This window comes from Euprymna scolopes, chromosome 28, assembly GCF_053919585.1.
Source record: "Euprymna scolopes isolate OS-2025 chromosome 28, ASM5391958v1, whole genome shotgun sequence".
In the NCBI taxonomy this organism is placed as follows: domain Eukaryota; kingdom Metazoa; phylum Mollusca; class Cephalopoda; order Sepiida; family Sepiolidae; genus Euprymna; species Euprymna scolopes.
The window spans coordinates 51,055,064-51,071,512 of record NC_136509.1 but is presented as its reverse complement, the minus strand read 5'-3'; the positions used below and the strand labels follow the sequence as shown (position 1 = coordinate 51,071,512).

The 16,449-nt window shown below is 29.7% G+C and overlaps 1 protein-coding gene across 1 annotated transcript in view; it reads right to left on the bottom strand.

Moving 5' to 3' along the window:
• Positions 1–16,449, bottom strand: part of LOC145249613 (fatty-acid amide hydrolase 2-A-like) — a 139,205-nt gene that overhangs the window by 62,347 nt on the left and 60,409 nt on the right. Inside the window, exons 7-8 of the mRNA XM_080111338.1 lie at positions 15,189–15,287; positions 9,599–10,190 (exon numbers count right to left, since the gene is read on the bottom strand). Of these exons, the coding sequence (XP_079967464.1) occupies positions 9,599–10,190; positions 15,189–15,287 (691 nt within the window). The remainder of the gene's footprint in view (positions 1–9,598; positions 10,191–15,188; positions 15,288–16,449) is intronic.

Here is a 16,449-nt window from a genome sequence, read left to right as displayed (position 1 = left end):
ATGTCCTTAAATTGAAAAAGAACCAGAGAATTTTATTGGTTCCTTCTCTTCATCTTCATTTAAATTTTTGGGATAATAAAATTTTTTTCAGGACACTGGCTTTATTTTCAAACTCGTTTTGAATAAACAAATCGGTTGTAATTTATATATATCACTTACAAGAGCTTGTTTGGATCATCTGGTGACAATCACCCAAAGTATGGAACCACTGGTCACAATGAATTTAAAAAAGCACATAATTTATTTAGTTTCATTAGAAAATCTTATTTACTATTAAATTCCAGAAATTAAAATCCAGAGAGAACTTATGGAATAGAATGATGGCTGCAAGAAGAATTCCTGAGGGTGAGCGTAGGTGTACACAAGACTTGAAACTGCTTGTGTACAATATTTGGAAATCTAAAATTATACTATTAAAAATAAAATTAAAATATATTATTTCATTGAAGTCTTTTTATTATTGTATTGAATAAAAAATAATCAAAAACGAAATTTCAAACAAGTTTAAATAAACAAGAAAACAAGGACACAATAAAAGCATTGCATTAAATAAAATTTGAAAAAAAAACAAAACAAAAAAAACACAAATTATATATAAGGCAAAACATGACATGTCATTTACATTTAAAAATAATATTTAGATTTTTATTTCAAGTAAAAAACTGATCACATTGTTCTATGTTTTCATTATGTAAATTTTAATTTTTCAGCATTTTGTCTTATATTAATGCTCTATTCATAACATCTAACATCCCTTTACTAAGATAGGATCTAATATAAAATTATATATAAGTTATTGTGTTGGATTTTCAAAGTCAGTCTTTAAGCTGACAAATCAAAATTTCTGACGCAATAATTTTCAATTGTTACACTATATACCATGTTACTGGCAATATAATACATTCCATTCAAATTTATTTTTAAAATTACTTAGTCCGACTCAGACAATCTATATTCTCCATCATTTTAACTGATCACAAAAAAAAGAAAAAAAAAAGATTATCCAAAAAATAAATAATTTTTAATTACAGAATAAAAAATAGTTTTGTTAATTTTTCTGTACGAGTTAAAAAATGTATAACCAAATAAAACTTTAAAAAACTAATAAAATTACTGCATCCCGGGTAATGCTTAGTAGGTACAGATTGTGATCTTAATGAAAACAAAAAAAAAAAAATGTAGTGAAATAAACTTTTAACTTTGCTATGAATTAAAAAAACAAAAAAACTGGTTTTATTGTTTTAAATCAAAATTCAAATGATAAAAATCGAATCTTTAATAAATTGAGAATTTAATTAGTTTTTCAACTTTTACATAAAATAATAAACCTGTAGTCATTTCTCCTTTATACTTATTATTTATAGGATTTTCTTTGGTTTTTAACCACGTCTTTGTTATATTAAAGATCAAAATTTCTTAGGTATCGATTAAAGCTTTTAACTTGTTTAAATTCAAAGTTGTAATATTTCTCCATTCAGCTGATTTTTGAATGCTTAAATGACATTTTAAATAATTATAGTACTTTTCATAAGTAAAAACTTTCTGGTTTAAATTTTGTCTAAAAAAAAAAAAAAAAAAGAAAAAAAAAATGGAAGAATTTGAAATAAAAATGTCAATTCTGTCTATTTCTATTTTTATAAAGCACCGATTTCTTTCATCATCATAATATTAGAGTTAGCATCTCTTACATACTCACATACATTCTCTTTTGAAATAGAAAATAAGCAATATTTTTCCCTTAAATTATTTCTCTAGATTCACAATGAGAAAAGAAACAATGAAAGATAGAAAATAATTAAAAGTTTACTCAATTCTAAATTTTGTATTTTATTAAATTGTTTAAACATTATATGGTACATAAATACATTTTTGCTAGAATCAAGTAGCTGCGAGATCTTTGGTATATAAAATTATCAACAGAATGCACAGATATTTTGATTCTACAAATAAAGAACAAATATTTGCATCATTTGCTAAAATATAATAACAACTATCAGATGTGGTTAATGAATCGATCAATTGCTGATTGATAAAAAAAGGTTTCCTTTATCAATAGCACAATTCCTATTTTGCTTTGCTATAGAATGAGTTTTCGTTTTTAAAAGTCAGGGTTTAATAATCAGGTGAAGTTGTGGTGATAAATAGGATTCATTTAGGAAGAGCCACATAAGAATCATTCTTTTTACTTTTATTTGAGAAAAAAATGATTAACTAATCAGAAAAATCTATCCCTTCATCTATATAATCATAAAACTGTGGACCTAGCTTGCTTGCATCTTGTCTTCAATGATTGGGCAAAATTACATCTTTTAAAAATGGGATGATAGGTGAATATATATATGTGCGTGTGTCTGTGTGTGGCTCAGAGGCTAAGGACTAAGGGTGAAGAGTTGTATGTTTTGGTTTCGATTCTAGCTGATGGCACCCAAGTCATATATATATACATGTTTTGATCTTATTACTATATATTAGGTTTAATATAATAATCGATAGAGAATTGTGTCTATAACAATAAATCTGCATGAATTAAAATATCATATTTAAGTGTATCTTACAACCGGACAATTTTTGTTTAATCCTTAGTTATTCTGTTAAAATACGAAATCAAAAAAAACTCAATTAACTTTAAAGATTACATAATTTACAGAAAAAAAATTAAAATGAAAGGATTTGTCAGAAGTTTGGAGAGATTGTTACAGAAATTTTGATTATGCCATTCTTTTGTAAAATATAAAATGGTGTTATTTGTTTGCCTATAGTTAAGCAAATGACGAATGTGAGAATACATCCCAACAATTTGTTTTAGAATTACAAAGAATCAGGATATTTATATTTATTTAGAATTGAAATAGAAGTTGATAATAAAAATATAAATCATTGATAAATTCAGAATTTATTTCTTAATGACTCCATTTTGTCCAATGAATAATTTATGATTTTAATATATAGTCGGTTTAATTTTTAAACATTTTTTTTAAATATACAGTCAGTATTATTATTAACATAAAGTTGTTTTTTTTTTAATATACCAGTTTAATTGGTAAGATAAAATAATTTAATCAGAGATATAATTTCATTGGAAACTTTTAATCTTTAAAATATTTATATCTTCATTTATCTTTAGAAAAACTAAAAAAATAGTAATAAAATAATAGGAAAGCCAGTTTAAAGGCTGTAACATTTATCATGTAAATAGATTTTGCATTGTATAAGTAAAATAGTGGAATTGGAGAAAAATATCCATATATGAAAGGAGACATTTTTATGAATCAGTTGTATGAGGTTTTTGGTTACTATGATATATTTCGGCTGAGAAATGTGAATGATAAAAAAAAAGTATATAATAAAAAAAAAATGAAAGTGGACTGATTATTAAAATGACAGGATTATTAAAGACAAAATTATGTTTGCATTGTATATATTTAAGCGAGCTACGTTTTGTTGTATTTCGCTTTAATATGTCTCTTTTCAAGAAATTGCCTGTACAGACAACTTATAGAAACTTATGCACACATATCAAAGCTTCCTAAAAAAAAAAAAAAAAAAAAAAAAAACGTACTTATCAAGATGTATGGTAGCACATTAACAACTGGTTCATTTAGGTGAAGAGATGGACCATAAAATTCAGAATTGGTCTAGATGAAATAAAAGCTGACAGCATTGTTGCTTCGAAGGTTAAATCAGAAAAGGGAAAGCAGAGATTGCTGCCATTCCAACAGTCAGACTAAAAGGAGAAAAAAAAGAGTAAGTAAACTTCCAAGTAATAGTTCAAATATGCTGAGGTCTGTACAAGTTGATTTGTTCTCGACTGAGGAATAAAGTATACTGTCAGATGGCTTTTTTTTTTGTCCTGGATTGTTTCTATGTCGTTACAATCACTGCAGTACAACCAAAACAATAACATGTCTAAAGATCAATGTAAATGTGGACCTTATGGGGAATCAAAGTATGTATACTTTCTGATATCTTTTTTGCTTCCTCCATCTGAACTGTTTCTCTATTGTTAACATACACTTAAGCCTGGTTACGAATCTGTAACTACAATAAACATAACAGATACTCCCGAGATGTTCACTATGATTTACACCGACCAAAAAATTGCTGGCGATAACGAATTTAGAATTGTTAGAATAATTTATGATTTTCTTCATTTTACCAATCATTTTAAGAATTGTAGAAATTGTTCTTGTTCATACAGTTTAAGATTAGTGTTTGCAATTCAAACTAAAATCCTGCAACAATAAAGTGGAGGTGGGATGTGGGGTGTGGGAGAATAATTGTAAAATATATTAGAATCGTCGTTTAAACTATAACAATTAGCTGCTATCTTGAAAATGACCAACTGGACAAATTCTAATTTGTATGAATTCTTTTCATCCATGTTGATCATTTTTCAAACTTGAAACAATGAAATTGTCTCATGCAAATATGCAGGTTGTTTTTTTTTTTAACATTATCAACCATACACTTACAGAAATAATATTTATCATAAACAGTAACCAAATTGCTTTTGAAATGTTGTATCAATTCGATAAGACATAATTATTTTTTCCTAATGATTAGAATCCCAGATCATATGATGATGAGGAGTCAACCATTGGTTGATTTAGTCACGTGGTCACTCGTATAAAAAACGTGACTCAAAAGTTTCACTTTCTCTTTTTGCTCATTTTGATCTGACCATTAAAGATGGCAACATGTTTGCCAAATCTTTTCTCCTTTTCAATTTAATAATCAAAACATTTGTCAGTTGTTTGTCCATTCTATTTTAACCAGGCCGTTCTTGTACATGTAGTTTATTATCTCCTATCCACCTAACCAATTCTGTTGATGTCTCTTTAAGACAACATGCAATCAGTCATTAATAGATCCTTACCAGTTATGCTCGATATGCTGCTATCCATACTAATAAGCCTATCTTTTCATATATCGATGTATTAGGGAGTTCTATCAGATGCACATATTTTTGGTATATTACTTGTAAGTGTAAATAAATCCTATATAAGTTTTTAGTTCTTTTTTTTTTTGCTTAGTTCTTTGGAAAATGTGTTGAAACAATTTAGAAACCAACATTAATATTTTATTCTTAAAAATTCTTAAAAGAAATTTAAATCAATAAAAATAATAAAAATGGTTATCAACAACAATGCTACCATTTAAACAAGTGATATTGATAAGTATTTTATATCAAAACATTTAATGATAAAGTCCTCATCTTTAAGATGTTTGGAGTTTATTTACCTAACAATTTTCCTGATATTTGATTAAACAGAAGTGAAAGTTCCTCTTTGTTCCTTTTGTGATCCAATTTTTCAATTTGGGGTGAGAGACAAGAATCCGTTAAACTCAATACAAGAAAGTATATCAAAATGTTTTGATAATATTCTTTATCAACTTTCATAATAAATTTACCAGTTTTAATTTTATAATTTTTATAACTTACAACTTATTGTAGGGGACCAAAAATTAGAGGACACCGGGGAGGAGTAATCTGCCCCTTATATATTCCTTGTGTCTTTTACTTTTGGTCACGGGCAGACATGTTGATTTTCCCTCTCAAGGAGAGAACCTTTTTCCACCACAGGGTGAGCTCTAAGGACTTATTCCACCAGCCGGTGAGTCTTATTGAACTGTCTCCATTGTACTATGTTGTGTTGTTCTTTAAATGTTTGTCAGTGTACAATAAATGTGTAAATGTAATTGGGCTATTGTGTTTTATTTGTATTTTTCTGTTTAGTTTAAACTAACATTATCATATGCCTGACGACGAACTCATGCAAGTCAAAAACGTTCTTATTCATACCAGAGTACAACATTAGATCAATGAACTGCCAACTCAAAAAATTGGATCAGAAAAGGAACAAACAGGAATTTTCACTTCTATTTAATCAAACTTTAATTATATATATATATATATATATATATATATATATAAAATGAAAATTACAATTGAATTTACCAAAATGATCAAAGATGGTAAAATTAAAGTAAATTATAAATATTAAAGAATTAATATTTATAAAATTATCTCAGCCAGACATAAAAGCTCGATAAAACCAAATAGGAAATAGAGCTTATAATATGAGCAAACAGTTAATAAAATATGTTAAAAAACACTTTGAAATGAGTTAAAAACATATTTAATCTGAAAAGGAAACACTAGATAAATAGTGTTTCCTTTTCAGATTAAATATGTTTTTAACTCATTTCAAAGTGTTTTTTAACATATTTTATTAACTGTTTGCTCATATATATATATATATATATATATATATATATTATAGTATAAATGATGCATAGCAGTTAATTTGATCACAGTAATTGGAGGGTTTATGAAAAAAAAAAATTTCTAGAATGTTCCTTTTAAGAACAGAAATGAAAACAAATCAGAGAACCAAGTTATTATTTGGATGGATGTAGGAAATCTGGAATAAGTGAATTTAAAAAGGACGTAGTTTAAGGCATATGTATTTGTTAATGATTGAAATAATAAAAATGGAGCCACTTGTTAAAAATGGCCCCCAAAAAGTTTCATTCGTGAAAATCACAAACATTTAAACATGAAAAGCAATCACAGGTGTTTAATTTGTCTCTCGAATGTATAGTCAGAACCTTCATTTTTGACATCAATCTTTATTAATAAAATCGTGTGACAATTTCTCATGTCTGTATTTCTTTTGTGAACACAACTTTGGTAGTTACACATCTAATTATTCATTTTTTTTACTGTTAATCAAATAATGCAAAATAAGAGGAAACTTCAAAATTCCTACTTAAAAAAAATTAATTATGAATTAATTATTAACCCTTATTCTTGAGTGGCCTTTGGGACTTGATAAATGGTGACTTTATGAGAAAAAAAATCAATTTCACTAGAGTGGATTTCGATTTCTTCAAAAACAAATCATTTTAATCTTTTGTTAATTGTTAAAAAAATTACTTTGCGATTCTTCAAAACATTTAAACTGTTGAAAACTGGCTGAAAAATTCTTGGCAAATCTTTACGTCTTAAAAGACTGAAACTTTTGAAAGTCATCCTACGATTTTATAAATAAGATATTAAAACACATTATTTATTAACTAATTTTTTGAAATAATCAAATACAAAAACCTAAACAATTACCTGAACAAACTTGGTCATTAAAAGAAATTAGTATCATACCAGTTGTGGTGGATGCAACTGTATTAGTCAAACAACCTAAACAAATACCTAGAATCAATACCAAGCAAATAGCAGCTAAAAAAACACAACATCAATCTTGTAAAGAGCTCTCAGATACAAATACAACGAAGCACCAGGTTAAGATCCCTTGATATTTAAAAAACAGTTTTAATGCCAAGCACCCTCGAGTGTCTTTGATCTCTTGGTGAAGGAGTTTATAAAGACATTTGTAAATTAGTCTTTTATTTAAAAGTAAATTCTATCCAAATATTCAAACTAACATTAATAGTATAGATATAAAATAATATAGTTTAAACTGAGTATCTGTAACCAAAATAAAATTTTAAAAAAAGTTTTAATGCCTAGAGTCACCACCCTTGAGAGTCTTTAGTCTCTTGATGTAGGCGTTTGTCAGGACATATTGACATGAGTGTACTTTATTTTAAAGTAAACCCTGACCATACATTCAAACTAACATGGATCTTACTTAATCTGAATACTATCTCGAAATAGCTACACAGCAGCTCCTAGGAGGAATGCAATGATCCACCTTCTCTTAGATGTTATCATAAATAACAACATTAAGAAAGATAGGCAACCAGGACCAGATGGATTCTGATTTTGGAATTTGGCAAAACCAAGCAAGACCACAAGAATAAACTATGACAGAGTTATGTCATCTATTGAAGAGAAAAAAATGATTTTATTCACTGTTTTGAGAAGTAGAGAAGATTCTTAAATAAACACTAAGATATCTATTTAATCTGCAAAGTGTTGACCTCAGAAGGGGGAAGGTCCCTTAATCTCTGATAACTAACTGAACTAAAATGAAAATAAAAAAGGAGAAGGGGTCACACAATTTTATTAATAGACAGATGAATCTCTGCTCAAGATGTGCACTTGTATAACACTCTTGAACTATTGAAGACTATTTTTTTGTTCAATATATAATATGCACAAAACACTGAGGAACACAAAGTTAAGCATTTTAATAACAGTAACAATTGGAGGAAGGATGATGAGTTTTGCATATTTGCCATTTAGAAATAAGCAACAAAATACATTTAAAAAGATACAACAAAAACAAAACAACAAAATAAAATTGTTAATTTGGTATGATAAATTAAAATTATGAAGATTGATTAATTTTAAAATTAAATTATTTTCGTAAAATGAAATTCATACAAATGAATATGTCTCAAATCTAAATAAATTAAAGTTTGACTTTTTTTTTTACCACAACATATGAGAAAATCATATGGAATTGCTAACATTATTTTTGGTCCTGCTTTTCAATGTATTTTTTATACATGAATATATTTTATAGTTTGGGTTATTTTTTTTAAGATGAGGATTGATAATTTGTATTATTCAGACTACTATTCTCATCTTAATTGTTATTTTCACAGTATTTTGACCAATGTAACCTCCATCCTTCTGCATATACATCTTTATAAATTTGTGGATCTATATGAAATTTCAAACTGAATCTTGTATTTAATCGACTAGGGTAGATTGTTCTCATTCTATCAGCTATGACCGAATAGAAGTGTTAATTATGTATTTCTTAGTTATTGCATGTAGTAAGGATTGAACCTTCAATTTTATTCAAAACTGGAACTTAGTGCAACATTTAAAAATTAGTTCTAAGAGTCACTGTCTTTTGGAGATTGATTGGTTGTTTTGTTTAATGGCATATCAACCCTTTTGGGGTTATTTAATGCTGAATCCTATCATTCTGGTAGAAATTTTTTATGCTTCAAGTTCTTCATAACTTTAAATATTTATTTATGGTGTTTGGTTTGGTTGCTTTGTTGAGGAAAATTATGGTTTTTGTTTTTGGCTTTGCAGAACATGATTGAGTTTTGCAAAGGGAAAGAAAAAAAAAACAATAACATGTTTTGTGCATTTTAGGTAAGGAAGTTTAGAGGTTGAAGGTTTAATCTTCACTACAGGCGATACTATGAATAAATTACCCAGTCATGGCTAACAGAACAAGATTGATCTACTCATGTGAATTAAAGAAAAGGTTTAATTCAAAATTCTGTATAGATTCCCGAGTTTGTCAAAAATTCTATAGTTTGAAAAGAAAGCTGTACCTGAAGATGGCTGAAGATTACAACGGCTGAAAATGCTGTGAAAATAACACTCAAGATGAGAGTGGTAGTTTGAATAATACAGATATATTTTAATACGTATGCATGCGTAAATACATGGACACCTCAATTCTATCACATTACAGTGTCGTATGTAATTCCATGTTATTTAAGGGACAATAAAAGTAAAAAAAAAAAAATATTTTTTGTTAACTGATGCTTGCTTGATAATCTTCACAAACCATCAGAAAACAAGGTTTTTCTTAAACAAAAATATATTGTTTTTATCTTTGTATAAATTCTTTATATTTTGTGGAAAATAAGTAACCTGATTACTTACTAGGATTCACCCATCCTCCAAAGGCTCTCTCGATTTCTCGAGCAACAGCTATGGTCACTCTATCAGATAAGAGAGGCCCAACTACTTGTACGCCCAGAGGTAAACCTTCTTTGTTCAACCCGAGTGGACACTGAGTAACTGGCAAACCAAGAAAGTTAAAGATGGCTGTATAGGAAAAATCAAAACCGGTAAAGATTGGTTGATTATGGTATGGCGCCACACGTGGGTGCGGTGGATAAAGCAATATGCCGCTGTCTCCAAGAAGTGCGTTGAAATCTTCTCGTAAGCTTTCACCCATCATGAGGAGTTTCTGGTCGGAAGCGGTGGTGTCAATGCGTTTCAGAAAATACTCACTGACTCCAAGCGCAATCGCTGGCAGAGTGTGATCGGACAAGAAGAATAGCCATTTGACAAACTCAACTACTGGATTGATGGAATGTTTCCCATCATCGGACATGTACGTACAAAAATCCTGGCCAGGAGGTGAGTCAACAGAAAGTCCAGCCATCCAAATTTCCAGACTATATTTCAGTTTTGAGAGACTCACTGGTTTCACTTCGATTTCATGAGTATCCCTGAAATAGTCTTTCACCTGAAAAATAAATAAAAACAATATTATTTTTATCTTAAAAAAAAAAAAAAAAAAAAAAAAAAAAAAAAAAAAAAAAAGTGACCCAATGGGTCACCCACTGAGGTCAGGTTAAATTGTTTGAAGCAAGAAAAGTGCATTTGTAAAACCAGTATAAATAAAGAAAAATTCCAAATTAACCTCTTCTTGTTCGCTCTCTGTTTCTCTAGCTAAAAGTTAAATAGTATTACTGCCTATGGTGATATTCTCTTTTCAAAATCTTTATTATTTTCAACTGTTAATGACATATGAACCTTTTGGTCATATTTCAAAAAGATTATTTATATTTTGTAATGTAATTACTTCCATCATAAAAATGCAAAAGAGTAGCTTCAGTTATTTCAAAGATTGACAAAGAAAAGTATTGAGGAATTTTTAATTTTGATTTCAAATGATGGATTTTCAAATAAGTTTTTGTTATATCTTTTCTTTATATATCACCAGCAGTTCCGCCCGGCTTTGCTCGGGCCCTATGTACTGTTCATAACTTTATATGCATATGTATATATATATATATATATATTAAAAAGTTTGACTCATGTCCAGGTAACCTACATCTAAAATTTCAAGTGCTTAGACCCAAAATTGGCAAAGACTTTGCAGACTCTACCAAAATTTGGTAGAGTCTGCAAAGATCAACTTTGAGTTCTTGGCAACCAAATTTTCACCCAAAAACCGATTAAAAAGCTTGCCCTATCTCTGAATACACTTTATGTAAAATTTCAAATGTTTAGACCAAAAATTGGCTGAGAGATCAAATTTTGTTTTAACTTTGACCCCAATTTTGACCCCTTAACATTAATTGTTTTGGGCTCAAATCAAGTTAAAAAGTTTGATCCATGTCCAAGAAACCTACATCTAAAATTTCAAGTGTTTAGACCCAAAATTGATGGAGGTGTTTGGTAGAGTTTTCAAAGGTCAAATCGTTGAACTTTGATCCCTTGACAGTCAAATTTCTGTCCAAAAACCAATTAAAAAGATTTTCCCAAATCTCAATACCCCTTATGTCAAATCTCGAGTCTGTAGACTAAAAATTGACAGAGTAATTTGGTAGAGAAATGTACACACACAGACAATTTCACTTTTATAGATATATAGATTTTAAAGAGCAAGAGAGAGATGGGAGTGATGAACACTGTATAAAATAAGAACATGAAATCAAATAACAATTAATTAAAGAGAGGCCGAAAGTAATAGACAGAAAGTTAGATGAGATGGGTCATTTGATGAGTTTTAATTGCACATTACAGCTAATTAGAACAATGAAAATGGAATCTTTTCTTCAAACATGACGCAATCCACAAACTGAAGAATATTTTTGGATGTGATTAAAATATATAGGAAAAAACTTTAGGGAAACAAATATTGCTTAACTCAATTAGTATATATCATTGGGCGGGTGCTATATACATATAAATATATATAACTATATAATTTATGCTTAATTTTGTGACATTAGTTGATAAGACAGCAACAATCAGCAGTTACTGCTGCTACTGCTTTCAAACAACCACACACGGCCATAGACTTTGGCAACTACCAGTCATGCTTTCTCATGTCGTCCATTTTTAAGTAAATATACATATTTTTATAATGATGATCATGAAATATGCTCAGTGGTAAGCAAAATAACAAGCAAAATCTACAAAGCTTTAGTATATATATATTGATATTTTACTAATCTGCAATAAAGCAATTGACACAGTTTTATATATATATATATATATATATATATATATATATATAACTGTGTCAATCGCTTTATTGCAGATTAGTAAAATATCAATATTTCACTAAATATACGTCATAATACAATGAAAATTGTACCATCAAAGGGCTGCTTTATGGTTAGTTATTTCCCAAAATTTTATTCAAATTCATGCGATATTCACGAAGTTATGACATTATTATTATCAAAGAAATTTTACTGTCCATCGTTTTATTGCAGATCTCTTAAAATGCCCCAAAATCAGGCGATTAAAGGTTATCGAAAAGCAAAGGATAGTTGCTGGACTTGCAGAAGGATTATCCATCAAAGACTTAGCCACGGAACTGGAAACGGATCCAAGAACCTTGGCCTCATTCTTGAACAGCCGAACACCAAATCCAGAAAAGATAAGGGCGCCAGGAGAAAATTCATAGGGAAGTCAACCGAAACACAAACAGCACCCGTGCTTTCATTCTTTAAAAAAGCTGGAATTGCTCCAAGATCCAGGCAGGCCGGATACAAGGTGTTGAATAAGACTGCAAGGAACATCAAACCTCTTCCAAGGCCTCCATTGAGCAAACAACATAGGGAAAACAGAATTACATGAAAATGGATTTCCAACAGGTCCTATTTAGGGATGAGGCCCATGCTACTCTTGACGGTCTGGATAGATGGACCAAAGTTTGAAACCCGAACAGAACTCCGACCACTTACAGAGTTCATCGCCAACAAGGAGGTGGAGGCATCATGTTTTGGGTGGGAATCATTGGAGATAAGTTGGTTGGACCATGCCGAGTGCCAAAGGGTGTAAAGCCTACCAGCAATGCGTACACAGCCTTTTTGGATAATCATTTGTCAACATGACTGGATGACCTACCATTGCCACGTCACTTTCAGATGATTTTTATACATGACTATGTACCATTCCATTCTGCTTGGGGCAACTGCAGCCTTTCTTGAATCTATGGGATTTGTTGGGGAAACTCATGACCTAACCACCGTTTTTTCCAGACCATAACCCCATTGAATATCTCTGGTCAATATTAAAAAGAGGAGTTTATGAATGAAGAGAGAAATTTACTTCAAAGGATACCTAGTGGAGGAACATAGTTGATGTTGCTAGAGCCACATAACTCCTTTTAAGATCAAATAATTGACTTCTTTGGGGGATAAAAAGGTTGTTTTAAGTTATTTAAAAAAAAAATGGTGGATATGTCGATAAATAATTTATATGAGGTCCATACCTAGGATATGTTTTTGTTTATTATTCTTTGACAGAAAAATATAATAAAATGTGAAGTTTGTAAGTATTTTTGCCCTAAAACAACATTTTAAGAGACCTGCAATAAAGAGATGGACAGTGGAAATTCATCGATAAAGAATAAAATGTCATAACTTTGTGAATATCGCATGAATTTGAATTAAAATTTTGGAAATAACTAACTTTAAAGCAGTCGTTTTAGGATATAATTTTCATTTTGTTGTGACGTATATTTAATAAAATATTGATATTTTACTAATCTGCAATAAAGTGATTGACACAATATATATATATATATATATATATATATATATATATATATATATATATATATATCCTTTAATATATATGGTTGATCCTTCGACCTTTATCATTCCTGATATTCATAAATGACCTCCCTGATAAAATTATCTCTGAGATGGGCACATTTGCTGATGACACCATGTTCTATGGTAGGTATGAGAGGAAAATGAATGAACATATATCCAAGGCAATGGTGAAAACCTAGAGGAAGACCTCCAATCTATAGTGAAATGGGGACAAAAATGGATAGCAACATTCAATGCTGCTAAGACTAAACTTGTTTCCTTCAATAATTACAAGAAACCTTCTCAATCACCAATAGCAATGGCTAAAGATACATTACTTGAAAGTACTTCATTCAAATTTTTGGAGTGTCTGAAATAATGAGTGAATGACATCCGGTAGGATGCCCTAGCCTCAGCAAAAATAAAAAGCTAAGAAAAAAAACAACAATAAACATTCAATTTATATGAAAACCAACCCTAAATTGTAAACAGCCAATCATCGATGTAAGCTCTGACCTTCTTCAGATGCATCTTCATGAATTTGGGAACCTTCTAGTCAAACTCTGGAATCTGTATAAAAGTTGCTGCTGTCTTATAAACTAATGTCAGATACATCGAGGGCATTGCAAAGGCTGCTGCAAGGAAGGTGGGGTGCTAAAGTTACTTACGTCTAAAAGTATCCTGTACCTCTACAAGGCCACCATTCGCCCATGTATGGGGTATTGTTGTCACGTTAGGGCTGGTGCCTCTACTACTAGTTTCTCACTCCTGGGCAGAGTTCAAAAGAGAGTCGCCAACCTAATAGGTCCTGAACTGTCATCTAAGCTTCAACCTCTGTCCCATCAACGAAATGTCACATCCCTCTGCCTGTTTTACAAGTATTTTAATAGTAGATGTTCCGACGAACTACAAGCCCTTGCACCTCCTCGACGTAAATATCCCCAACAAACCCAACAAGCAGCAAATTCCCACCCCTTACACAGCGAGATCTCCAAATGTCAGAAAGACTTCTACACTAATAGTTTCTTCTCTAGAACTGCTACATTTTGGAATTCCCTTCCAACATCTTGCTGCTCAACTCCCTACATAGTATCCATGCAACTTAAGTCCCAGATAGTAGCCCCCTAAATCACATGGAGTTGAAAAAAAAAACGTTTCAGAAATCACGACTAAGTCATTTTACTGTTTATTTTAATAACATTTTTTGCACTAACAGACTCAGTAGGTCATCTGTTTAAGAGGAAATATTTAATAAAAATTGTAAGTTTTCTTTTAGTAAATATCTTTTTAGGTATGAACTTATACAGATATTTGCCAAAAATAACCTCTCAAAACTTCCGAGTAAATTCGTTTTGTTTATTACAAGATTGTTTTACGATATTTTACATTGACGGACCCAGTTGATCGCCTGTGTTGAAGTTGCTTTAATCAGCAATTAGCCGTACATTGATTGTACGTAATTTTTAGTCAAACATATTTAGTAAAACCGTATATTTTACATACAACTAATCAGATTTTTATTTCAAGAAACACTGCCCTTATTTTAATAGTTTCCCACCACAAATGTAGTAGATTAAAAGGTCGAAGCTTATATCAGCCAAAACCAAGATGAAACTCATAGTTCGAATAATCCAAATAAAAAAGAAAGAAAGAAATGTCCTTGAGACACAAAATCACCATAATACCTTCACAATAGCATCTTTAATATCTTGCTTCACTGGACTGGCCAGAAGGCTTCCACCGTCATCCAACATATAAAAGATTTTTATGGTTTTCAGATCAACCTACAATAACAAAAAAAAAACAAAAAAACAAATTTAAAAAAGCAAAATACAAAAAAAAAAAATGATATAAGAATGCTACTGATGTAATGCATTTTCAAACAATCATTTTGTGTTTTAGATGTGAACTTGAATAGAGTAAAATCAAAAGATTTAAACTTATTTGATAATAAATAATATGCTTCATCATATTTGTATGTATGCTATCACATTTCATATCTATTTAAGAAAATGATATCATCGGATTGCCAAAAAAATGAAATGGAAACCAAGGATTTTCCCCCAATCTCAAATCCACCAGTTTTTAAGCCATTGTTAGGATGATCTGTTCTTTGCTGATCTTTATCCTGTGCAGTTTTAGGAAGTCCACTTTCTCACAGTTTGTTTTCTTACCCTTTGTTTCTATGCAAATCGTCTGAGGTGCTCCTATTAGGAAATGCTGACAGGGCTGCACAAGCATTTTTCTTGCAGGCCAGAATGGTCTTCCTCTAGTCACACTAGTTGTTATTAAATAAATTATAAAAAGAAATTTCCTGTCAATATGACCTGTCAAAAAATATCTAAATTCCTTAAACATTTTTTTCAGTGATAATATGTCCTAATGATTAATTATGAAATAAATTAAGATATTAAAATTACGTTGAGTATGAAAATATCATTTATTCACCGATATGGATTATTATAATTTCCTTTCTATCTTTTTCTAGATATCAGAAATGTAAGTGTTTAATGGAGAAAAAAAGAGGAATTTAATATTATGTTCAATACCTTCAGTATTTCTGTTTATAATAAAAATTCTGTATTAATTAAAATATAATATTTATGTGTATACATTAATATAATATTTATGTGTGTACATACTAACAGACTGCCGGGCAGTCTGCTAGTATGTGTATATATATATATATATATATATATATATATATATATATATATATATATATATATATATTTCTTTAAAAGATACCATGTTAATACGGATAGATATACAAGTTTTTACTCATTTTCAGAAAGTCTTTCTTTATTCGTCACAATATTGTTTCAGCCCCCATAGTTGGCATATAAAAATATAACTTCATCAAATTATAATTTGCACAAACTTGAGTTTTATCAGTATGTTAGAAAAAAAAAAAAACAATATTTTAAAAGTTTTCAAGCCGGCATG